At 54.3% G+C, this 25,623-nt stretch overlaps 6 protein-coding genes across 6 annotated transcripts; 2 read left to right on the top strand and 4 right to left on the bottom strand.

Annotated features, from left to right (window-relative positions):
• Positions 1-1,528: 1,528 nt before the first annotated feature.
• KRP23_11731 (Extracellular signal-regulated kinase 1) lies at positions 1,529-4,834 on the bottom strand (the record flags this gene model as incomplete). The annotated part of the gene is made up of 1 exon (XM_067882302.1): positions 1,529-4,834. One exon carries the CDS (start codon positions 4,832-4,834, stop codon positions 1,529-1,531), a length of 3,306 nt encoding a protein of 1,101 aa, XP_067740568.1.
• Positions 4,835-4,982: 148 nt separating this feature from the next.
• KRP23_11730 (uncharacterized protein) lies at positions 4,983-6,135 on the bottom strand (the record flags this gene model as incomplete). The annotated part of the gene is made up of 4 exons (XM_067882301.1): positions 4,983-5,485; positions 5,562-5,632; positions 5,690-5,949; positions 6,025-6,135. The coding sequence occupies 4 exons, from the start codon at positions 6,133-6,135 to the stop codon at positions 4,983-4,985; spliced, it is 945 nt and encodes a 314-aa protein (XP_067740567.1).
• Positions 6,136-7,024: 889 nt separating this feature from the next.
• KRP23_11729 (uncharacterized protein) lies at positions 7,025-7,765 on the top strand (the record flags this gene model as incomplete). The annotated part of the gene is made up of 1 exon (XM_067882300.1): positions 7,025-7,765. One exon carries the CDS (start codon positions 7,025-7,027, stop codon positions 7,763-7,765), a length of 741 nt encoding a protein of 246 aa, XP_067740566.1.
• A 190-nt stretch (positions 7,766-7,955) lies between these two features.
• KRP23_11728 (uncharacterized protein) lies at positions 7,956-9,341 on the bottom strand (the record flags this gene model as incomplete). Its single annotated transcript, XM_067882298.1, has 1 exon — positions 7,956-9,341. The coding sequence occupies one exon, from the start codon at positions 9,339-9,341 to the stop codon at positions 7,956-7,958; it is 1,386 nt and encodes a 461-aa protein (XP_067740565.1).
• A 177-nt stretch (positions 9,342-9,518) lies between these two features.
• On the bottom strand, positions 9,519-12,359 carry KRP23_11727 (Ubiquitin carboxyl-terminal hydrolase 10; the record flags this gene model as incomplete). The annotated part of the gene is made up of 3 exons (XM_067882297.1): positions 9,519-11,666; positions 11,740-12,273; positions 12,351-12,359. The coding sequence occupies 3 exons, from the start codon at positions 12,357-12,359 to the stop codon at positions 9,519-9,521; spliced, it is 2,691 nt and encodes an 896-aa protein (XP_067740564.1).
• A 153-nt stretch (positions 12,360-12,512) lies between these two features.
• On the top strand, positions 12,513-25,313 carry KRP23_11726 (KICSTOR complex protein SZT2; the record flags this gene model as incomplete). The annotated part of the gene is made up of 1 exon (XM_067882296.1): positions 12,513-25,313. The coding sequence occupies one exon, from the start codon at positions 12,513-12,515 to the stop codon at positions 25,311-25,313; it is 12,801 nt and encodes a 4,266-aa protein (XP_067740563.1).
• Positions 25,314-25,623: the final 310 nt, after the last annotated feature.

Below are 25,623 nucleotides of genomic sequence, written 5' to 3'. Positions count from 1 at the left end.
AAAGCCGGGAGTTTGGAAGCGTTTGACTCATTCGAACCATCTTCGGGATCAAGAGCCCGTAGAGGAGTGCGCTGCAGGTGACAAGATGGCGGCGCACAGTAATCATGGTTTAGATGCATTGCAGGTATTAAATACACGTAGTGACGGCGCTGGGGCTCTTGCAAAGTTTGCTTCTTCGGCCAAGTGCACTCAAATGGCAGGTTTCTCTTCCGCACTGACTCTTCGCTGCACTAACAACATGCATGCACTTCGTGCGGCGAATTCAGCCTCGCGCTCGGTTGCGACAGCACGACCCAGAAAATCATCCGCTTCTGGGGCAGAATGGGTTGTGGTTTTGATGTGACGATGATTTGACTCGACCTCCGGGCTCTATGGTTGCTGCTTGTGGTGCTAAATCCACATGAACAGTGAGGGCCGCTGCACCAGAAACGGCGTTTGTGATTCCGACATTATTTTCCCTTCGGGCGGATTGATTTTCCTGCACCCAGGTGCCGCTGGTATTCGCGCAAACGGCCTGTCGCCGCCATGCATCTGGCCAACGTTCCAGTGCATGGGTCCAATATGTCTTTACTGTGGGTGCCGAGGCTTGCAGCTGGACTTGCGCACATTCTTAGGCTTGGCTGGCGAGCGCAAACGTACCTGATAAGCCTCCGCACCTAGTTTTCAACTTGGCACCTGGTATAACCCAAAATTCAACTTTGCCTGTCCAAATGTACAGAACGGGACGACAACTTCAACATGGGGGCCCGTCCCGTTGCCGCGGTCTGGGGACGAAGCAGCCCCCAGAGCCGAGGCAGGTTGTCTGCACGCGGCGCCGTCGGGCCCCGCGCCGTGTTCACGCGGTGGCGTGTGGCGATGTAATGGGTCACATGGCCTTCACGACTGCCGCCTGCCAAGCAGAGCCGCAGCTTGCGAATTGCCGAAGGCGGCACGTGCCCACAGTCTCGAGACTGGCGAGAATTCTTTCGCCGTTGAGCGAGCGCACGAAGAGCTCCGCTAAGATGCTACAGTATTAATACTGCGCGGGGCCTGCTGTTCGACAACTGCACACGCTTGGATTCATTGCGTGGCGGACGTGCGCCCGAACGCATCATATTGTACCGGCGTTGAGGAGCGTGGCACGAGCGTGTCCGGGCGTTAGCCAACAGCCAAGCACTTCCGAGCACAGCGACGATCAGGCTTGTCCAGCAGTGAAGTCACCGGCAGGTGCACTCGCGTTGTTGCTTGTTTGTCATCGCATTCGTCGTCTGAGCGTTTGAAATGCACGACTGGAAGATGTTGCTGCTGCTGCCACACCTTCCTGTCGTGATGTTGTCGCAAGAAGACGCTGCTGCACGTCGCTATCCCAACACCACGCTTTCTTTCGATCCGATGCCTCCTTCCGCCAAGCGATCAAAGTCTCCGATAAATTGAGCTCAGTGCTTCCACGCAGACCTACCGCTGGAGATGCTCTAAGAGAGTCGCTTCAACCTGAACCGGTCTATTGATACTTTGGTATGACCTCCTGTATTGCATGCTGAAGTGTTGCCTACACGCTGACCGCCCAGCTCTTCCCGGCTCTACTTTTTGCCGCCTTGGCCTGGGCCTCTTCCTCTTTCCTCCGCTTCTCCTCAAGTCGCTTCAATCGCTCCTGCTCCTGCGTGAACTGCTCCAACTCGGGGGTGGCCTCCGGGTGGAAGTGGCAAACATCCTCAAAGATGAGGCGGCGAAGCGTGTTCTTGTCCATGTTGCTCTTGTTCTCGCGCTCGAATGAAAAGTCAAAGGCACTCTCCGCCAAACGCTCCGAGCCCATTTCAGCTCCATCAGCGCGGCACGGCGCCAGGAATGGGTGCGCGATGGCGTCGTCTACGGAGATACGCTTGCGCGGGTCGAACTGCAGCAGCTTCGACAGGAGGTCCAACGCCTCGGTGGGTGCGTTGGGGCAAACGCTGTTGAGCGACTTGCTTTCCTGCTGCTGTTGGCGCGCCATCCACCGCTTGGCCTTCATGTTGGTGACGAAGCCCATGTCGTCAGGCGACGGACTACCCACGAGCTGCAGGATCAAATGCAGCTGATGCACGTGGTCATGGCCTGGGAATAGAGCCTTGCGCGTGAACATCTCCGCAAGAATGCACCCCACGGCCCAGAGATCAATTGCTGTCGAGTAACGACTCGCGAGCAGAAGCTCCGGCGCGCGGTACCAACGGGTCACCACATACTCTGTCAAAGCCTCATCCAGTGCAGGCTCGCCGTCTTGACTGCTCGGGGTGCCGCTGGTTCCATCGCTGCTAGCTGGCGTGACTGGACGGAGGTCGATGCCCCGTGCCAGTCCAAAATCGCAAAGCTTGACTAGGCAGTCGCGGTTGATAAGCACATTCGACGGCTTGATGTCGCGGTGAATAATATGCGCCGAGTGAACGTAGCGCAGCCCACACAGCAGTTGGTACGCGATGAAGGCGATGTGGTCGCTCGACAGCGCCTCGGGCGAATTAATGACTCGGTGTAAATCGGTCTCCATGAGGTCTGTGACGATGTACGTGTCCTCAAAATTGGCCAGCGACGGTGGGCGCATCACATCCAGCACCGACACAACATGCGGGTGGTGCAAGTGCCGCATGAGCCGAATCTCGCGAACGATGCGCTTGGCATCTACCAGATCATCAAACGTCCGGGGCACGTTCTTGATCGCCACCGAGTTGCCTGTGACTTGGTCGCTTGCTGCAATGACTACCCCGTACGCACCGTGTCCGATAGCGCGTATAAGTTGGTACCGCCGGTACACGCGGAACTTAGTCGACGCTACCGAGAATGTGTACATTTCTTCCTCGTCTGATGAAGATGAAGTGTCCTGTTTATCAAAGGTATATGACGTATCCACCATGTCAAAGCCACCGGTGGGGTCACTTCCTGCGTGTGAGCTTCGCTCAGAAACCCGTCGGTTTTGGCCCGTTTCTTTATGCAATTCCTGTAGCCTGTCAAAGCTCTTGCGATGCCTCGGTGTTCGCCCACCCTGGATCGGCGTGCCCCCGTCAGTTGAAGCACGAGATGGCTCTCCTTCTTCACTCATATTTACGTCAGCGTCTTCACTTGACGAACCATCTTCCTCTGTATAGGGAGCAAAGCTGATGCTAAGCTCCAGACGTCCACAGCTCTGAGTATCTCCTCCTTTAGCACCCTTTTCGAAACACTCCGCTCGGTAGATGTCAAACCACTTCGGCACAGCGACAGATGCAATCTGCTCCTCGGTGCCCTCCGACGAGCCCAGATATTCCGCCAGATTCACTTTGGCACAGCCTACAAGCTCGTCTCCAATGACCCCGAGACTCCACACATCGACGCATAAACTAGCTGTCGATCCAGGAACAGCCCCTGAGAACTCGAGGTGCAGCGTCTCGGCCCAAAACGGTCCTTTCCCGCCGCTACTTTTTACCACACGCGTCGAGTACGATTTCCAGGACCCAACGCGACTCAGGCCATCCGTGCTCATCGTAGTCACATCTCTGCTGCTATTGCTGCTGCTGCGATTTGGACCGGGGGCTTTTGTTGTGAGGTGTGGGAACTCATTCAGCCCAATAATTATCTTGTATCCACTGCCCCCGCCAGTTGCAGGTTTCCGTCTCCGGAAACTCTCGCCAGATATACAGACCACACGAATCTCGCCGGGTGGGCATGTGCTAGCTTGCGGTTCGCGCTCACGCGGGAGTGCAGCCAGTGTTGGCCCTTTCGGTTCACCAGTCACGGCACCAGCTCCACTGCCTCCACCATTGGCAAATGCTACTGCCGCCGCCGTCTTGTCCGCTAGAATATTAATGTGGCTAATACGTCCGTCAGCCTCAAATCGCAGTTCATGTTTCCACAAATGGCGGAATCTCCTTCCACTCTGTTCGCTTCGTATAGTCTCGCGACCTGACACCACTGCCAAGTCCCCGCGACGTGCCACGTGCTCGACGCCATAGTGCGATACATCCATGGAGCCATGCAAGTTCGAAAAGAACGCCAGGACGCCGGAAAGTCCGTGATATTCCCCCGCAATAGGAACGCTAGGCGGGTAGTTGGACGTCAGCGTGATGTTCGGATGCAAGCTAGGCATCAACAACGCGAAGTTGCCCTTGCGAGATTGAATGCACCCCCACGCGTCGTAGAACATGTTCAACTCCACACTAACCGGCGTCCCCAGCAACGTCAACGTCTGCACTCTCGGTCTTCTCGGCGTCGACAGTGTCAGCGTCTTCCTTGGTGAAGCTTCTAAGCTCGATCCCGCTGCATTCAATCTCCTCTGCGCCTTGGGCAGCACGTCCTGCACCTGCTCCACCACCGCACCCAGTAAGTGGATCCACAGCACACGCTCCAGCTCGCTGTCCACTGCCAGATGCAGCGGTTTGCTCTTCTCCTTCGTCTTGACGCAGAATCCGTGCGGACGACCCACGCCCTCTTTGTCCACGGCTGTGACCGTGTAGCAGTGCTTCTTGTCTGTAACTGTAGCACTCTGCGGCTTTCCACTGCCGTCCTGTTGTTCCAGCTCCCGCAGTTCCAGGAAGCGCCCGCGGGACTCGAAAACACGCAGCGTCACGCCGTCCAGACTCAGGTACACGTCGTCCCAGCGCGGTAGCCAGTCGCCCTTCTTGCGCGCAGGTCCGTCCCAGCGGATGGGGATGAGCTGCATCAGCAGATTGGCGCCAATGGCGTCCGAGAGCGACGCACAAGTGCCCGACGCGCGCTTTTGACGGCGTTCATGAGGCTGTTGCGGGTCCAAATGCGGCGCTATCGGAACCGGAGGAGTCGTGGGAGATGCGTCTGTGTATGGAGAAGAGTATGCGCCATCTGGACCGGGCGGAGACGCAACGGGGACCTCCATTCACACGGAGCCAAGAGCGCCACCTGCAGCTTAAGCGAGCAAATCAGTTTCGGGGTGATGTGTATTTGTGAATGATGGCACAAAAGAGGGGATAATCCTCGGAAGACTGACGCTGTATTGTAGCCATTTCGTGATGTAGTCTTGGTGTTTACAGGTTGCTGTACACAACGCCAACGAGCACCATGGCCGAGATGGTGGCGGTGCCGGCGATTACCTTGTCCGGGTAACGCATGCAGTACATGACGATGTCTCCGAGCATCCTTGAGTCAAAATGCTGCGCGTCCGGACGCATGGGCAGCGGACAACCGGCAGCGACGAAGATGTTCACCACGGCACGCAGTGTCAGACCCCATAGCACAAAGTCCTGCACTTCACGCCGAGGCAGTCGCTCGTCATCAGGCAGCGGATGATCTGGTCTCGGCAGGTAGATGCAATCGAAGGACATGTCACCCAGCAGCTTCTTCGCCAACGCCAGAACTCGCGGACGCATTCCCAGACCCATCAGACTGTCTTCCAGCGGGTATGAGAGGATCTGGTACCGCTTCGTGTTGAAGAACTCCTCCACATCCACCCAGAAGACATCCGCGATCTCCGATTCCTGCAGCTTCGGCTTATAGTCGTGCTCGTCTGCTGCTGCGTCAATGAAGAAGACTACCGTAGACGAAGCAGCAATAGCTGTTAACAAAAGAGTTCAACAGACTAGGAAATATCTGCGCTATTCTCATACCTTGTGTGCTGACGCTTAGCGAACGCAAATGTGTCTGAATCGGTGGGAGGTGGCCAATCCAGTGCACATGCCTGTGTACAACAGCACGTCAGGTCTATTCAATCGATCCAGCCAGCGATTGCACGTACGAGTTCGTCAGATCCAGGCCGACCTCCTCCATGGTCTCGCGCTGCGCCGTCTCCCGGAGTGACTCCCAGTCCGTCCACTCGTCGGACACGTCGTCCAGGCTGCTGAGGTCCATCTCAGTCTTCTTCTGTCGGCGGCCGCCGGGGAACGCCACCTGGCCGCTCCAAGTGTCCTTCTCATTCTCGCTGCGCCGCACAAACAGCAGCTCGAGCGAGCGCTGCTCCTTCTCCTTCCACCGGAAAACCGCCGCCACACTCGCGCGCTGCAGGGAAACAAGCAGGAATTGTCAATTGGTGCCCGACTGGGTGGACGGTCTCAGCTGACTGTGAACACGCACCACGAAGGGCGCGTCATGGCGCGGGGCCGGCTGCTTGGCCAGGTTGCGCTTGAGCAGCGGCACGAGCGACGTCACGACGCTCCGGTCCACGAACCTCCGCGTGGAGCTCATGCTGCTCGCTGGTCGCTTGAAGGGGAAGTGTTGACGTGCGGTTCACCTGTTGATCTATTGTGGATAGGGCTGACTGCATACAAAAAATAGATAATCGACTGGCATTGCTCACTCACTTGATCGCTGTCAGTGTCAATGAACTCGGCCACGTCTTCAATCAATGAACTTGGCCATTGCCATCTGCGTCTTCAAGTTGTTCAAGCCCCTGGCCAGATCAGAACATCGACTGAGCGGCGCAGATGGTGATCTCAATTTTGCCTAGGTGAGCAGCTAGACAGACAAGGCTCGCGACGACAGCGTACGCCACCGAGTCAAGCTTGAAAACTAGGACAACGTCCATTGCGACGCAGGATTCCTGGGGGAGAATCACGGGCTGCGATGTCTACCGGTACATGTACTGCATTGCTTCTCACCGGCGGCAACGTGGAGGATCCATCCATTGGCGTCCGAAAAGCCTGGTACCGGATTTTTGGGTTGCTTTCAGAAACCATGGGAACTCTCCATGCATAAAGCCATACATGCCATGGTCAATGACAGAGCTCGATGTGAGCCCACGACTTTTGCTTGGGCCCCGCTCGCGACGCCACGCTTGCGTCTTGACGGCGTCAAGTTGACGCTGACGACACACCCATATACTTTCCCCTCGCAAAACCTAATACTCAGTACCCGCCCGATACTCATCTAATTTCATCTAATCTGTGAAAGTCGTTGCAGAAGTAAAGTTTGCGCGTTCCCGTGCCCAGACTCTACCAACATGCCTCACTTGATCTCATTATGCTCTCCCGAGCAGCTGACGGCAGAGCTGCAGTGACCTGAGTCATAATCGAAAAAGCAGGCAACCGTGTTCTTCATCTGCCCGTACATAATGGACCTGAACAACCTCAAGAGCATGGCCAACCGCGCCGGCAACACGCTCTACTTCGCGGGCGCGGCGGCCGCCGAGATCGGCAAGGAGAAGGGTACGCTGGCGCTGCACGCGGCGTCCGAGGCAGCGGCCGTCGGACGCGACAAGATGAAGGGATCCACGACGTTCCAGAGCGCGACGGTGGCCGCCACCGTGGGCCGTGAGAAGGTCAAGACGTCGCAGGCCTTTCAAGTGGCCACGTCGGCCGCTACCGTGGGCAAGGAGAAGGCTTCAACTGCTGCGTCCACCGCGGCGACCGTCGCGTCCGCCGGCCGCCTCAAGGCTGTGAGCGCGTTGGTGCTGGCCAAGAACCGCATCGCTGGCCTCAAGACTGGCAACTCGCCCACTTCCCCGCAGCCTGGCAACCTGCCGTCGGCTGAAAAGGAGTTCTACAAGTACGAGATGTCCGAGGACGAGAAGAAGAAGAAGCGCGCACAGGCGCGGCGCCGAGCCGAGAAGAACAAGCAACCGGTCTCCAGCTCCAGTTCTGGCTCGAGCGTGCGACGAGAAGGCAGCTCCAGATCCGCCACCAGTTCGAGCACGAGCTCCAGACCCGGAAGCAGCTCCAGATCGGCCACCAGCTCGAGCTCGAGCTCCAGACCTGGAACCAGCTCCAGCAGCAAGCCCAGCAGTAGCAGCTCCGGCAGCAGAAGCAACAACCGATCGGGAGGCAACAGCCGACGACCTGGCAGCAGCAGGCGCAACAAAGGAGAGCACCAACTGTAGGGCGTACGACCAAGCTAGAAACTACATGTACAACGTGGAATGTACTGATAGTGCAATTCGAGTAATTTCTTGTGATCGGTTTATCCATCGTCCGCACGCGGATCATCTTCGTGTGCTGGCGTGGACAGTTCGATTAAGTGCCTCATACGTACGTTCGCAATCAGCGATCGGCAGCCAGTGATGGTCTGCCTCAGATCTCATAGAGGCCTCTTACGAACTGCACATAGTCCAGCTCGTCTTCGTTGCGTGCAGTTCGCTCCGCGAGCAGGACCTCCACAACGAACTCACCCCATGGCTTCCCCACTCTATCGTACGGATTGAGGCTACGAAAGACGTGCGGTGGTTCGGAGTTTCCATTGTTGCTATTGCCGTCATTGGCTGTCGGTCGTTTGACTCGCTGGTACTTGCGACTCGGCTGTCGAGTTGGTGTGCCGCCATATTGGCTTCCATTCGCTGATCCTGCTTGACCCTCCGCTGCATCTTTGCGTGAAGAAGCTCGGTTTTGTGCTGGTGCATCTTGGCGTCGCTTTCTACTCGCTGCGGACGAAGGTCCGCTCCGATCCGTAGCCTCGTCACTTTTCTCTTCATCTACTGCAGTTTCAGGCAGTGAAGATCGCCCTGGATCCACTGTGGAAGATGTTAGCTGTTCCCTTGCGGGTTGCAATTCTCCTTGGCTCGTTAGCTCCTGCGTAGCAGGTGGACTGTCTTCCTCTGGCCTCGACTCGCGCAAAGCCGAATCGTCTTCCCAGTACTCCACTTCGTCTTCCGACATCGGGTCGTAATACGAACTATCTCTCTCAGATTCTTCACTTCTGATGCGACCTCTTTTCTTCGTAGTCGCGCGTGCAGCATTGGCCCTCGTATTTCTGCGTGGCACCAGCAGCTCGTCGCCGCTTTCAACCGGCTCAGCCGCCTTCATCGCCGCCGCTTGTCCTCTCGTCACTCTGCGCTGCGTCGTCGGAGATCTCCGTGTCCTCCTTGTCTTCTTTAATCTTGTCTTGCCCTTCGTTTGGTTCGGGTCAATCATCATTAAGATCGGTTCGGGAACATACTTCCCCGCTCGGGCGGCAAAGTCCTCCACCGTGCGGTCTTCCACGCGATAGCTAACATCTGTGGCCTTCATGGCCTCCACGAAACGCAGAAACTGGGCCGCCCAGCGCAGCGTGGGGCTCTTGCCGTCCACCACGCGCTTCATCTGCGCGCCGAGCTCGCGCATCTCGGCCAGCGACCATTGCGCGCAGCCGTCGGACGAGCGCGTGGTGCTGCTCAGCTGCATGTTGATGGCACCCGTACGCAGCGCGTGCATCATGGTCACGCACGCCGCCTCCGAGTTGCACGGCCACTGGCGCTCGCGGCACACGGCGGCGAACACCGCGTACGTCTCGTCGCACCAGCTCCAGGCCGCGTCGTTGCGGAAGCCCACCCAGCCCTCGTCCACCTCCAGCAGCAGCCGCGCCACCTCCGCCGTCCACTGCTCGTTGTGGAACGTGATGGTCTGCTCGCTCGCGCCCGCCGTCGGCGCCGGCGCTGATGAGTGGGAAAATGGCCTGAAGATACCACACAACTGACACACCATGCAAATACCGAGTACTTTCGACGGATGTGCGGACGTTTGCCCACAACGAGCCTCATCACGGTACTGTACCGCTTCTAAATCGTACTTGTGCATCTAAAAACGTGAGTATATTTGTTCATAGCGTACGATCATATGTCCTACGTGCTGTGACCAACGCTTGAATTGAAACTTAGTGCACTAGGTCTGTTTTGGCTCGACGCTGGGCGCTTTGACAGGATTTGGCTCTGACTGGAGGTTCCTGCGCTTGTAGAACAAAATGTAGGCAGCATTGGACTTGACCTGACTGGGCATCGCCGGCGTCACTAGACTGTCGTCAAACGAGTACCAACCTGGGAACATCTCGCCATCACCGTCCTTCCAGCTCTTGGCAAACGCAGTGTAGTGGCCGAAGCCCATACTGCCGTAGTGATTGCTCACAGCAAACAGATCGTAGGTAAGGTGGTCCTTGTCGCTGCTCTTTTCAAGACAGTACGGAGACATGTCAAGGCTCTCCAGGGGGAAATCCACGAACACGTCCAGCTTGTCGCGCAAAACTTCGTTGCGGTACTCAAAACGCTTGAGCGATAGCACCAGCACGTCAGGCAGCCGCCACATCTCCATGGTTTTACGCGCCTGCCGGTGCTCTTTGCACTTGCTGCAGTACCACAAGTTTGCTTGGTCGAGGGTCTCGGATTTCACAAAGTTCCGGAAACAGTCGTCCAAAGAAATTCCCTCGTGCGCGCGGGACCCGCCTGCCTTCGCGCGCATGCTCTCGTGGTTGACAATCTGCTCGACGTCAGGGCGAGGAGACGCTGACGAGGATAGCATCGATGAAGACCAGGCAACGGAAGCGAACACCAGCTCGTCTGGCGAATCCTCATCGTGCAGCGTAGCGAAATCCGAAAACTTTGCGTCGGAAGCAAGAGGAACAGGCTCGTTGCGCAAGTAAACGCCATCACGGTCGGTTAAATACACGCACTGAGATAGCATGTTGCTCGGGATTTTTGCTTTCGACGCTTGAGAGACATGCGTGCTCAACAACGCGCTCCATTTCTCCAGCATCTCGGCACAGGTAGATGAAGCAGTGTAGGCGAAGAGCAATGGGTCACCTGTCAGAGTCGAACCCACTCGGTGGTAAAGGAATCCGTACAGCACTGGTTCTTCTGTTGGCATATAATCCACTTGGTACATGAGAATACGATCGTCTTCACGCAGCCGGTTTAGTCGCTCTGTATCCCCGATAATGCGATAGGTCATTGACTGGTAAATGTCAGCCGCCAACAGGGAGCTAGGACTCACGCCGCTGAGCTTGCTTAGGGCCCGTTTCAGCAGGAGCACACTTCCCTTCTTAGGTACTTCAACGAGGTACCGGGTCATGGGCTTCCTTGCCTCGGTAGGGACGAAAATGACTTCGATCTGGCGATTCTGTTGCTGGGGTAGCTCGAGTTGGATACAATTGAACGGGTCAAAAGTAATCGACACTTTGTTGCAAAGTGGACACACAACCGTGGATTTGAACTGACCCTGAACGTGGTCCACGAAAATGCTGTCATTGCGCAGTAGGTGGCGTCCCCATGCTTCCTTCGCCACGGTAGCATCGTCTTGGGAACCGTCCGACTCTTTCACCTCAGTGTACGGCTTGTGCTTGACGCGATTCAGATCTTCATGCAAACCATCGATAATGTACGCAAGCAACTCTTGCGCGTCGTGCTGCTGGAAGCCAGAGAATTGGGGAGCGAAACGACTGATAGCACGCTTCAAGTTGGCCGGCGATGTGCTCGGTACAGTGCCAAACCACAACTCTTTCAGCAAACCATCATACTCTTCAGCGAGGTTGCCGCCCGTTCCTAACGGGTTGTCGCGGTTCAGATCCTTTTTGTATCGATTACTCAAGAAATAACGTGTCAGTAACTCCACGTGGCTCAAGCACTGCAACGCCGAGTTCATGAAGCACGTGTTTCCCAGGTTGCGAAGACCCATCTTGCCCCTTCGCTCTGTTTGCAAGCCGTGCAGAATCTCTTCCTCTTTCTCTTCAGCAGAGAGCGTTGAGCGACACACATCCTTGTGGTACTTCCAATGGGCTCTTTGACAATTTTCACCACAGTACCAGATAAGTTGACAACTACCGCACCGCTTGAGCGATCCTATAGTCTTTCGGCAAGCTCCACAGAGCTTCGGGATCGAGCTGGAAGCAGCGCTTGGTTTCCGCTGCACAGCCAACTTGGCTACCGCTGGGTCGTCCTTTTTCTCGTTTGCGTCCGTCGTCGACTTTTCCTTTTTCTTTTGCGTGGAGTCGTCTTTCGTGCCATTCGTCGTCACTTCCGGCTCCTCAGCTTCCGTTTGCTCCTGCAATGCAACAAACAGCCAATTTAATCCACCAGTCCCTTAATTAACCAATCTATCATAACCGACAGCGTACCGGGTAGACCTGCACACAATTGAAGGCATTTCCGAGCTCCGGGTCGCCCACTTCAACGACGAATCGAGCGATGGTCGGCCCTCCTTCGTACCAGATCACCAGTGCGTCCCAGACTTCCTGCGGGATGAGCACATAGTGGTAGTTCTCCTTCAACTGCGGGCGCAGTGGGCCGCCCATGAGATCGTCCAGAGACGTGTCCACGCCCACGTGGAGCAGCGGCAGGTTGTTGATGCGACTGGGCGGCGAGTTGTCCGCGCCGGCCGGCGGCGCGTCCTGCTTGTCGTCGTAGCCCACGAACTCGCACCAGCGCTCCCACCACTTGGCCGAGAGCACGAAGCGCTTGTCCCCCACCTGCAGTCCCAGCTGATCCGCCTGTGTCATGAGGCGTCTGACGATCGCGCGCTGCTTGCTGCGGTCCAGACGCTTGGCCACGCCATTGGACAGCGAGCCATTGGCGGTGAGGTTGGTGCTGGCCTCGCCGTTCTGCTTGGGCGCGTGGCGCTTGTGGCCCTTCTTGGACTGCTTCTTCTTGCCCTGGTGGGGGTCATACAAGAAAGAGGAGTCAGACCGTGTGTAGAGCGTGGAGAACACGGCGCGTCGAGTGCACGTACCTTGCCCATGGCGTCCAAGGAGCTGATCTTTCGGTGAATAGCAGATACGTGGTAATTAAACAGTTATTGTTTGAAATGATATTGGTTAAATAACATGATACTTAACCTGATATCTAACCCTAGATAGTTCACTTTTTGGAAGCGGAAGCCATCACTCTGAGCATGGCTCCACCTGGGGCCGCGCCGCCGCGCGTGGAGGAGCTGCTGCTCTCGGGCGCCGACGTGAACGTGCTGAACCATACGACGCTGTCTCTGTGGCACTTCCGGCAGCTGGCGCTCGCGATGCTGCCGTTCTCCGATCCGGAGGAGGATTCCAAGACGCCCGAGATGCCCGAGACGACCTCGAATCGACCCATTGAGCTGGGCGAGGGCATGAGCGTCGCCGCCGTACTGTACGAGCAGCCGGTGGATGTCTTCGGGTTGGAGAAACCCCAAGAGGGCACTTCCAACGGGACAAAGAGGCCCGTGCTGCATCTGACGACCACCATTCAGGGACAATTGACGCCAGACACCCGCGTGGCCGCCGTGTTCAAGCGCTATCGCTGTGTACTGTGTCTGGACGCGTCGCCCTCCATCCTGTCCATCGACCCGTCATCCGGACGGCTGTTCCTGGACCTGCTGTACGAGAGTGTGGAGCTCTTTATCTGGAGTTTGCTGCGGCCGATGGAGGTCGGAGCTGTGGCCTTCACGCCGGAGATTCACGTGTCGGTACTGGTGCAGGGAGCTCTCGTGGAGTCACTCTGCGTACTCATGCAGGGGTACATCGTCACGCCGTCGAACGCGGCAGGCTTCTTGCAGCTGATTAAAGAACGGTTCCAGCTCATTGAGAACGACTGGGCGTCGCAAGCTCAGGAGCGGGGTCAGTGGGGGTATCTGGGCAATGCGACGCCCGCCTCGCTCGACTGGATCTTGCAGAACGCAGTGTTTGCACTCAATTCATTGCCGGCAGACTGCGCGCCGATGATGGTGCTCGTCACGGATGGTGTCATGGACGTACGGGATGCCTATTCCTACGATAATCTGCTGATGCAACTCGTGCGTCACGATATCCAGTGCCATTTCTTGCGCATTGGAGGTGGTGGCGAAGACGAGCTTAATGCTACGTTCGGCTTCGTGCCAGACACGCATCTGCTGCGATTCGTTGCGGAGTACACAGGTGGAACAGTGTTCGACTATGCGACTATTCACGAAGCTTGTTATGGCACCACGAGTGCAAGCAGCAATACTGTCAAGAAGATGATGGGGTTACAGGATGCGTGTTTCCTTCGCAAGTCGAGCGTGCACGCCAACTCGGCCCCAGTGGTGAAGCTCAACGAGATGGATAGCACTTCTTTTGATGGTAGAACGTTGCTGCCACTCCGTCCTTATCGTATGTGGCGTGAAAAGGTGCATGAATATCGCATCTTTGCAGACGTGAATCGTATCGTGGAGGCGCGGCTTTGCGAAGGATTCTCCATCAATAAGGTTTATGTCAAGACATACCAGCAGCCGGTATTAGGCCCCGTTCAAGCGAACGCAGATTCTCCACGCAATGTTAACAGTGCCAATGCAGCTGTGAGCACTCCCAATGAACCCTCAAACGAAGTCACTAAGATTTTGATTGTGTTCTTGCTGCAATGGAAGCAAAACGTGTGGCTTGAATATGTTGTTTCCACAACCACGGAGAACACAACAACGCTGGCGGCAACGAACAGTAGTTCAACGTCCCATACGGGTCGGCGAACGAGTGGCCAAGGTTTAAAAGTCCCAGCTTCGTCATCATCTGTAAGAAAGACATCAGATATATTCTCCAAGGATCAGAGAACAGCGTGGAGTGAGTGGTACGTGAAAATGAACATCTTGGCCTACGCTGATTTTCTCCGCGCCTTCGAAGATACGAGGCAACGCTCTTCAGCAGGCGGAGATCGAAATGCAAGTGCTGCAGACCGTGGACCTGGGGCATCACCAGTGTTTGTGCACGATTTTATCCGCAATGTCCAGGATGTTGATCGAGTCTTGCTGCATTTGATGACTGCGACGGCTAGCATCAGCGAGGCCAGTGACTCAGTTGCCAATCAGTTCTCATTCGGGACAAGTTCAAACTCGTCGTCGGCGTCTGTGACTCCAAAGATTACAAGCTCACACCCGGTGTTCAACATTATTGGCGAGCTTTCTACTGTGTTGTGGCACCGCTGGTTCTTTGTGGAACGATTTGAAATCCTTTGTGTCGTCAAAAGTGATGCGTGCACTGATCTATTTTATCGGAATGAGATGGATGGTATGGTGGAGCGCAGCAACGCAGGTTCTCACTTGCACGGTGGTGGGAACTCGTCGCAAGGGATGATTCATAATCATGGCGCCAATGTGTATGGTACGAACAGTGGAAACATTTCTATCGGAGTTGAGAGTCTTGCTGAGCCGCTGGTCGCGATACTTATTAAATGGTGTTCGCAAAAGCTATCGCAGGATTTGTTCCTGAAGTTTCTCTGCCCAACTGCTGCGGATAAAATCCATGCCCCTCCGAGAGCCAAGGCGTCACCTTCTTCTTCTACGGCATCTGGAGGGATTGCAATGCGGCGCCGGCAACGCAACCATAATAGTAACGGGGGAGAGGATGTTGTCCACGGTGAAGACGCCAGCAGTGTCAAAGAGAGCAAAGCTGCTCTGTGCTTTGTGCGAATCGAGTTCAAGAACAAAACGCTGTGTGCTGTTCACGTGGCTTTCTTCGCAACGAGAGCATCAACCCGTCGGCAGGTGCTCAATGATTTGAAAAGCACAATATTTGCCGGGATCAACGAAGTAGCTGTGACTCCTTCTCCGGTCAAATTGCTCTCGTCATCTCTGACGGAAACGCCTGTCATTCTCTGTCATCGCATGCTGAGTCGTTTGCTTGTTACACACGACACCCTCTTACTCCACGGAATTGACCAGGAGCCTGGTCCCTTTGATTATTACGTAGCATCCCCAACTTTGGAGGCCGAGAAGAACGCTGGTGCTATCCCGCCATCAAGTATATGCTGCGGGGGTAGTGAGCTACAGCTGCATCGGGTGTTCGGCGCGTATGTGTGGCACTCTAGTTGGAAATGGGAAGTAGCGAACTTAGCGGCGTTGTTGGACGTTATGCGGCGGCTTCACGATGCCCGTATTAGCTGTGGATTTTGGGTCTTGGACTGGAAGATGGAGGAAGGAGATGATGGACAAGGCGCACACGTCGCGAGTGTAATTTTTGGCAGGGAGATTTTGATGGAAGATGAGAAGGGACACACGAAAACGGCACTGGTGCAATATGCGCTCCGTCGAGTCTCTGATACCTGCCTGATGACCTCTTTCTGGATGGAACCGCAGCACGGCATTGTAAAGACACGGTTATCAGATGAAGTTGATAATAACGATAGGTTTCACTGGAGCCTGAAGCAAGCCATCGGTCACAGCACGCCGTTTGAAAACTATGAGAGTCGTGGAGCGCATCGAAATTGCACTCCCCGAGGAACCTCTGACCGAGTTTCTACCTCTTCAACAGGATCAGTGGAAGACGAGCAAAAGTCAATGGAACAGGAGGACGTAAGTATTGATTGGAGTGGCGAATCTATGTATCTCGGCGAAAGTGAGCTGCTGCATTTAATTCGTGGCTACATTTTCAAGAGTGATCGCCACTTCCTTTCGTGCCTGTATACATTTGATTGTATTATTAATTTGCGCGAGAACATTGAATTGCTGAATCAGATGAGCAAGGATGTTGACGGCGTTGTTGGCTCCAACTGGAACATGGATCGACAACTGGCGGCTGAAAATGGCATGATCCTACCTCCGTTCAGTACAGCAAGACTTCTTGCTACTTCGACAAGGTCAACAGAACATTTTCTGATGTACCTTCAGAATGACAAACCTTCTACGAATGTCCTGGGGGAATCAAAAGGTGTCGAGCTTTCTCCTTCGCTCTCGACAGCTAACGAGAATCTTTATTCCATGCTTGAGCTTACTCTAAGAGGGCTGAGTGATTGTGAGGTATCATGGACCGACTACAATGGAGATATTGTGGAAGAAGCTGGAGTGTCAAGGAATAACGGCATTGAAGATGATCCCTTTTTTAGAGAAGGCATGGATGGACAGTTACCCTTGTGGCTGAAGGAACATCTAGCCTTGACGTTTAAAGACCGTGTACCGCATCACGCCCTGAGTAAAGGGAAATGCTTTGCTAAGCTTGTGAGCGAAGATTGCGTGGTTTTGGCTTTCTTTCCTTCGCTGGATACCCTGAAGTTACAAAACAAAATTTTGGACAAAGTACCTGCATCAAGCAATGCTGACAAAGACACCAATTTTGAGTGTGATACCAGGTTGAATTTGCCACGAAAAGCACCTGGAAAAGAAGTGGACCGCAACGCCTCTTCACAGCAGCAGTTTTCAGTGCGAGCTGCAGAGGAAGATGGAGCGAAATCACGAGCGGTGCGGATGTCAGTATCTGCAGACGATATTGTGCTATATCAAGAACGCCGTCGCAGCTTTCGCGAAGGCTACAAGTCATGGAGAATGGGGCATTTCCAGGGGTCTCGCGATGAAAAGAAAAGTTACGGGCGTGACTTCCAGAAACTCCGTCTCCCCTCTACCCCAGAAGACCACGAGTTTTGTGAAGAAATCAGTCGTCGCGCGTCGTATGGCTGTGATTTTCATTTGCTAATTGAAAGTGCCAATGGTGATCTGGGCTCGGGGTTCTTTCAAGTTGCATTCTACGAGTGCTCACTTACCAGACTCTCTACGGACTTACATGATAGAAGCAATCAAATGCTGGATCGTGCGGATTTGCCTCACACTATTCTCAAGCAGTTATTCTTTTCAAAACGGGGTGGTAAAAAGCGAGAGGACCATCCTGCGATACCACTTGATCGGAGCGGACTGTGGAATAAGCCTCCAGCACAGTCACCATCAGACTCGCGTGGGACTTCGCACATCAGACAGAGCTCTGATAGTACTCTCGCGTCTCGACGGTTCAGCAAAAAAGTTAAGCGAGCACACGAGCACAACTTTTCTCGTGGTGTCTATATGGCCCTGCGTGAAGGTGGGGCTGTTCAGCATAGTGATTTGCTGCAGGCATTGTCAAGTTGCATCGAAGTACCTGTGGATGTTGACATCACGCTTCTGTATCGGATGATGGAGACTGCTGCGTCGCAAAAGATACCCCCACTCAGCCCCGCAGCTGCTGCGGTGGTGTCTGCCGGCATTGGTGTGGATATTTTGAAAGATAAGTTGACGAAGTCATTTGAGACGATCCTTTCGAGCGTTTTCGTCCCCATTGCTGGTACGAAGTACTACTACTTCACAGGCAACGAAAACTATTACGAGGACCTATCTGCGAGTGAGTACGACTTGCACATACTCATGGAGGATTCAGATGATGGCGAGGGCGAAACGATTGTGGGAAGGCAAAAAGGAGTGGGGAACCAACCTGTTGACGAAGCGACCGGCAAAACTGAACTCAGTCGTAGCGTTGGTGAAGGTGAAAACATTGTTTCAGAAGAGCCTTCGCTGCTTGACTCGGAGGCGGCGAGAAACAGCGGTGAGAAACGTGTACGACGCAGGCGTGGTAGCTTGGGGCGCGAACTACCACCTCCAGTGGTCAATACTGCTGAAGAAAACTCGGGCAGTGAACGGCATCAAGGAAATGTTGAAGAGGATGCCGAGTTCAATAAAGAAGTAGCGGTGGCGACATCCAGCTTCTCGGTACCTTTCTTCTTCAAGTTCGAATGCCGCGTGCTCAGCAGCTCACGCGATATCCGATCCAATTCCGATGACACGCATGATTCGGGAGTTACTCCTGAGTCTGAAATACTACGTCGATCCTCTAGTACTGCGACGTACGACGATATGCGAAAGGATATGGTTGTACAGACACAACTTTCATCCCCAACCAGTCGCCAGGAGGAGTTCAACGCATTCTTGGCATCCATGAAAACAAACCAGGGGGCCAGGAGAAGTTCGACTTCAGCTGATGTCACGCAGCTAGCTGAGTCATATACGGATACCCCTTTGGGTCGCATCGCCTTGCGATTGGTGACGTTAACTTTGCCGAACGAACGAGCGTTTGATGGTGGACTAGTGGCTCCTCAGATGCCATTTGAAATGGATAGCAATGGCCAAGGCAAAATTGACGCTTTGCCGTCTATGCGAGCGCATAACTTTTCTACGTTGCACCTTTTCCAGCGTCAAGTTCTGACTCGAGTGCGAAAAGACATAAAGGAATGGTGCAGCGTTGAAATACTTTCAATTTTGAAGTCGGCAAGCGAGATCACACCGGCAATTGGTTCACTGGTGCAGCGACTGTTTGATGACTTGCCTGCAGATGCTGTGACGAAAGCAAAATACCCGCTGGAATTTGTAGCTCGGAGTAAAGAAACCCCTGTAAACCCTGTTGACTTGTTCAAGCGAGAATTCGAGAAGGGTGATTTGCTTAATGTTCATCACTGCAATGGCGTGTACTTCGTGGTGGAGAAGGACGTTTCTGCTGGCGAAATGGAAACTGAGAGCAGATCAAACACAAGCTTTGAGATCCCTTACTGGGCTTACTTTGAGCTGGGGGACGATCATATTAGCTTGCGACTTCACCACCCGGACCGCTTCGAGGGACACCCAAATAAGTTCAACCGGCTAGAAATTCTGACTCGCCTTCAATTAGGGGTGCGTGCGGTGTGTCGCCGTGTGAACCAGTTCTTGCTTTTGCTACAGCTTCATGAGACGCGCACTTGCAATGGACTCCTACTCCCGCCCAACGGCAACTTACCGTCAAGCCCGCGTTCACCGAAAAGGCGAAATGGGTCTCAGGGCGTCTTGGATCCGATGGGTACCCAAGATGGCCAAAAGAAACAAGCTAGCTTTTTCTGGCCTGGCCAGTTTGAGTGTGACCTGCGATACTCAGCATTCTTTAAGCTTCACGAGCGTTTAGCACCCAACTTCGCGCTCAATATGCTGTGTACTTCAGCATTGGAGCAATTTCAAGTGCACAATCGGCGCCACATATTTGTGTATCGTGACCGCGACGGACACGTGTTTTACATGAAGATCAGCATTTATTATGATACTGCGCTCACTTCTGCTGTGGAGGAGCAAGCAGCTGAAGATCGTCAAGAACGCAATGGTCTTGCACGATCGAGTACTGGAGGAAGTACCAGCACGACGACTTCTACGACCGCGACAACACCTGTGGGGGTGCCTGGGATTCGACTGGAGGTATTTGGCGTATCTGAAGCGGGTGAAGAAGTCACGCACGAATTGTGTCGCTTGCTGGAGAGAAAGTTGGATGAAGCTACTCAGGTTGTGCTGATGAAACTACTGGCGCGGAACACCAAGTTCCAGTTAACTCAGTCTGACCTGGCATTCTTGTGCCCACCAGCAGCCCAACCAGCGAGTACGGTGGAATACATTCTGCCCTGTGACGTTGCTGAATGTTCGAAGCTGCTGCACTACTTGTCACAAACACTAAAACTATCCCCGTATGCTCGTCCTGTCCCAACCGGTGGGTCAGTACCCGTGCGAAATGCGCGAGACTCAGCAAGTGGATCCTATAGGAGGGCACGGCGCGGAAGTTTGGCATCTGCTGGCAGCACAATAAGCCTTTCTGGAGAGGAGTTCTCGAGGACCATCGTTCAAGAAAATGACGAAGAGAAAATAAGTGAAGAGGGCAAACACTCCGTGCCTTTGAATGACAGTGTTCGGCTACATCCTGCATACTTCGGCCGCCACCAAAATGCGCTTGCCGAGAACTGCCAAGATCACGATAAACACCAAGTTGTGTTCGATGCAGCCACTCAATCTCCCATCTTCTTCTCCACAATGAATGGACCAGATGCAGAGAGTACTGCTCCTCGTGCTGTGAAGTCGTCAGCTGTATCTCCAGGTCCTGAAATTGTGGCTCAGGCGTCGTACGTTTTCAATTTGAATCCGGACCTGCGACTTTCACCAGGATTTATGTCAAGAGTGGGCAAGGGACTTGCTCTCATGCGAGTCGATATTATGCGTAGTAGCCCCGCCAAATCTGAAACTGGAGGTGAAGGGAAAGAGGGCGTTGCTTCTGATGGCACCCAAAAGGTTAAGCGTGTGCAGGATATCCCTGGACTCGCTGCATTATACCCAGATATCATGACAGGTGAAAATACTCAAGACGCCACTGCACTGGTCGCGAAATGTCAAGTTTGGATTCGTGGATCAATTCATTCAACAGAATTGAGTCAGGTTGTGGAGGCATTCCTAGATGAAGCGCTGTACGACTACCATATCGAAGCGATAATCAGGAAATTGCAGCCACAGCAGCAAATTACTGTCATCAGTGACAACAGTACGAGTGACGAGATTCACGTGGATGCGCCGGACCCATCTGGGATTCATGCTACTTTGCCAGCGGAAGTGAATACTTTGGTGTCGCTCTTCAAGAACGCGTGCCTTCTACCTTCGTCCTCTGTCACAAATTTGGGCATTAGCGTATCAATTGCACCCTGGGATCTCGAAAACGCTGTTGCGCAGGTGCGAAGCTTTTTGAGTTGCTTACCTCACCACCTTCGTCCAGCAGTTTATGCTAAGTCCAAAGTGTCGGCGACTTATGAGAGTGTCACCAATCGCCACGATAGTGTGCACATATTTTCGTGCACAAGTGAACCGTACGCCGAGGATTATCGATTGGTGGTGAAGCATGTTGGTGACCCAGATGCATATGATGGTCAGGACTCGAGCGACTCTGATGCTGAAACGACAGCCTCGATGAGCTCGGCGCTGCATCACATTGAGCCGCTAATGCGAACAGATTCGATTCACTCTGAGATTTCAGATTTGGATTCAGTCTCCGGTCGCATGCCGCTTACATGGACGGCAACTGGTGCCAGCTCCGATTCGAACATGATTTCGCAGATACCGACGGCACCTTCTGTATCGTCGACAACTTCTTCGTCTATGGTTGGGGTAATGGGAGGTCTGTCACACCAACCATACCTGCCCAAGAACGCGAGCTTTTCAGAGCGGGAAGTTCTGCTCTATCCCAATAGCAACAGCCATCACCAGAAATCGGGTTCTAGCGCAGCTCAGGAGGTGAAGAGATCTTTCTACTATGTGGTAGACCTCTCCACGAGTAAGGGACTGCAACTCTACGGATACAACATGAGCACGGCTTTGGTGGAAGCTCTGGCGGCGCATGTGGCGCGAGTACTTACATGGACTATGCTACGCGAAAAGCTTCTGCGCAGTTTGCTGCTGGAGAAATCGGGCCTTTCAGCTGCGGCCCCCGTGGGTTCGATTGTGTTGCAGCCTCGCAGTTTGTTCCTGACCGTCGGAAGAACGGAACGGACTGGGAAGAGCACGAGTAAAAGTACTGCGATGCTATGCAAAGATTCTGCCGTGCACTTCATCGAGTATCGCCCTCCTGTGCTGTCAATTTTACAGTCCAGTGACTGGTTTCCCAGAGTCCTTGATGCAAGTCGTTTGCGCTCAATTGATGGATTTGCACTGGGAACATATTTACGAGAGGCTCAGACTCAATCAGCTTCTGAGGCACTCGACTCCCAATATCAACGACCCCGGGGGAAAAGTAATACGAACATGGGTACGCCAATGGGGCCTCCAAGTATCCCGGATTTGTCACGAGAAGTATCAGGACCAACTATATCGCAACGCAGTGTGAACAGCAGTGGAGAAGTCCCAGCCAACCTCATGGGAAACCAGATTCACGGGAGAACAAAGAGTGGGGGTATCGTAAGCAGCAGCAACGCTTCCGATAGCATATCGTCGTCCCCCAGCAAACGATCTGGACCTGGGATGCCGTACCCTGGTGGAAGTAGGAACGATGTCGCAACACGAATGCGAGGTGGCGCGGGAGCGGCTACTGCCTTAATGGCGGCGCGCGCGCGGGCAAGAGGCGGCGGCTTCCCTGGTCGGGTAGGCGGTGGGCCGGGTGTCAGTGCAACTCGAGGTAGCAACTCTGGATCGGCGTCCACGGGCGCAGATAACGTTGCTCCATGGGATTTGCCGCTATCTATCACGAAAGGACCGCGTCTGCATTCATCAGCAGATGGAACTGATTCGAATGCAGCTACGGCTCATGATGGCAGTCATGGAGATTTGCATTCTGGAAATGATTCTGGTGCAATGGTGACAAAGAACTCGATGAGTGGAGCGAACCGTCCTGTTCGCAGAGGGTCCGGAAATACTAGACCGGGTGATTTTACAGCTTCGTCTTCTTCATCATCTGGGTTGCCGTTAACCAGGTCATCAACTAGTCGCAGATCCAGCAGTGAAGCAACGTCGACTGACCCAGGTCGCATTCATAGCTCGTGGAAGAAGCGATTGGAGTGTGCATGGGGACCTCGGTTTCTGTTCCCTGGCGATGCAGAACGGTGGGCTGCGAAGATTTCAAGTGAGCGGCGACTGCATTTTATGGAGCTAGAGGATGAAGAAGAGGGCGCCCTACCTAAGAAGAGCCACGCGCCATTACACTACTTTTGCACAGCACTGGAAAAGCGGTGGGAGGCGTTCGAAACACGATCGACTAGCCACACGGTCGGTATGAATTTGCTGGGGCGGCTGGCGTCGTTCCGTGCGGATGAAGAGATGGAAGAACCTGTTGCAAAGGATGTTGTTGCAAATTTTGTGGCGTGTGGGCATCTGCTGTTGCATCAGCGTTTCCGAGCTGCTTTTGTGGAGCGCTGGGTAGCTGCAGAAACGATCGCGATGGCTGACTCCGCTGAAGAAGGAATTGCAAACACTCGACTACGGGCGATGCAATCATGCATGGATTTGGTGCACCTGCTCAGCTACAAGCGGGAGTTTGTGTTTGATCAGGACGAATGCTCTGTGGCAAAGCTGTATACGGAACACACGGTTCTTAGTATGGGTGCAGGTGCTGGCGCGGATGTTCGGGGGATCAAGCAACAAGTTGCTGCCAACCTGGAGCCTTTGCGTCTCGAAGTGGCTAGCGAATTCTACAAGGAATACGCGATTCATTTACGTACCCTGGGGTTCCGCCAACTTCGTACGATAAATACGAGCAGAACTCATGCCCGCGCGTTCCCAGTTGATCACGGTGCTGCAACGGATGGCGGGATATCAGGCGGGGAGGGATTTTCAGAATACTTTTATCATCCGGAAAGAGCTGCCGCTGAAGCTGGAGGGTGGAAGGTGGATCCGAAAAATAACAGCGCCGACACGCCGACCATCGTGGTGCTAGAAGTGAAATGTGACCACCAAGGCGTGAGGTTGACCGCGGTGCTCGTGAGTGTGCACGATTTGGAGCAACAGGACTTGCGCTTCCAAAATCGTTTGGCAGCAAAGGCTGGGAAGCGAAGTGTTGCCGCTTCCGGAGCAAGGATCCAGAGTGTGACCTCGTGGCTGCGTGCTCAGCTACAGACACAGGCACTTATCTACGGATTTACCATTCGTTACTTCCAGCAACACCTTCTTCAGTGGATCAGTGCTGCTAGTGATTTTCATGAAGGCCAAAGTGGCCTTGGCCACAGCGTGGGGAAGCATCTCAGCGAAGGTGATGCATTGGTGGCGACTCCTCCAATGGCATGGAAGAGAGCAGCTACGTTCCAAAACGTTGTTAAAGGACTCCAATGCTTTCTGCATGCCTTTCCCGATCCACCTGAGGAACCCATGAGCTCCAGTTCATCGATGCCAGGTGCATCAGTCACAAGCGAGAAGCTTGCTGCTGAAAAGGGAACATCAACGGCGGAGTTGAATAGGCCAAGAGCCTCCTCGGTCTCAACAGCAATCACACCCCCACCAGGTAGTGGCGGTCCTCGATCGTCCGTGCGACCTTCAAGGTTTTCGCGCCGGCCAGGTTTAAAACAGCAACTGAAGCAAGCTGCTCACCAGCAAGTGGCCACTGCTGCAGTGCAGAAGTCAGCAGCACCTTTGTCTTCGCTTTGGCACAACTGCATGATCCGCATGGAAACAGTGAAGTTGCAATCGACGTTGCTGCAATCAGACTGCGCCGAGTCCATCTTGGTACAGATTTTGCTACGATATATTGCTTGCCACGGGTCTCGTTATGAGGTGCTGGATCTGCTGCAGTTTGGTACGCCAGATGCCATCGTGTGCCATTCTTCGTCGGGAAGTTTCTTCCATCGGCCTCCATCTACGATACCATCAAGGCAGTACCGCAAGGTGGAGCCTCTGGGTGGCTACTCGCTGGTAATTACAACGCAGCCGCTGACTAAGAAACCCCTTGACAAGGACTCCGTCCAGCTCCTGCTGCTCAAAAGCACGCCTTCAGCACTTGGAGTGGGCAACGGAGTGCTGCCAGTGGAGCGTGCGCTACAGGAAGCTCAGCTTTTCACTCGAGAACTGTTCCACGTTGCCGCCCAACATTACGAGCGAGATCTGCTATGGTCTCGACTACTATTTGACGACACCCGCGGACCGGGGGCTGAAGTTGCGCGCACGCTGGTGCTGCCGGCTGATTTGTTCCGCGTGGACGTGGGGCCGCAGCAACTGGAAGAGTGTCTGAAGTTGTCCATCTGCACACCCTTGGAGTCGCTTGACCCGCGGCTAGACGAGTTACTGCGGGTGCCCGGCGTTTGCTGGCAGGAGTTGGCTTTGCGGCTTCGGGATATCTACGCGGACCAGCTGCGCGAGTTTCAGTTCCAGGAGGAGGACGAGAACAGCAGCCACTTGCTTCTGCTGTGTCCAGACACGTTTGACCTCATCATCCACTTGACGTTTATCACCCCCAAGGACCTACCGGTTCAGCCAGAAGCAGCAGAAGATGGGGCTGCTAGCGTCAGCGGTGACGAAAACACCAACAGCTCGAGTAGAAGCGCTAGTCTCGACATCAGCGAGCAGTTCAGCGAGGGCGGCTTCGAAAAGGAGGTCCAGGCCGACATTCGAGTGGAGATCTGCCGTCGCGAGGAGCCCAGCAACAAGCAGTTCACGTTCGCGCAGCGGCGATCGATCTCCGAGTTCGTCAACAGCATCGTGCACTGGCAATGGCGGAGTCTCATGTACGATTGAAGTCCGAGCGACATGGCTACACTCGATAGTTGAAGTGGTAATGGTATGTTTTATTTTAGTTGCCAAGCCAAATGTCGATCGACAACTTGCTCGGGCTTGTCCTTTCGTCGTCTACACGCACCTCAAGCCAGATGTCCTCGGCGAACTTGGAGCCTGCAACGACAGACGTGTTGGTGCTTTATCTAGGTACATGAACATGTTGACAACCGACTCGGCAACGTCAGACTTTGAGGACAGCGATAGTCGGTTGGCGGATAAGGAAAGACGTCGATCTTGCCTTCCGTTAGCCACGAAACCTCGGGGACAGCCG

Source organism: Phytophthora ramorum (assembly GCF_020800215.1).
Source record: "Phytophthora ramorum isolate Pr-102 chromosome Unknown Phyram_PR-102_s0012, whole genome shotgun sequence".
NCBI classification, from domain to species: Eukaryota; Oomycota; class Peronosporomycetes; order Peronosporales; family Peronosporaceae; genus Phytophthora; species Phytophthora ramorum.
This window is presented reverse-complemented; position numbering and strand designations above follow the sequence as displayed.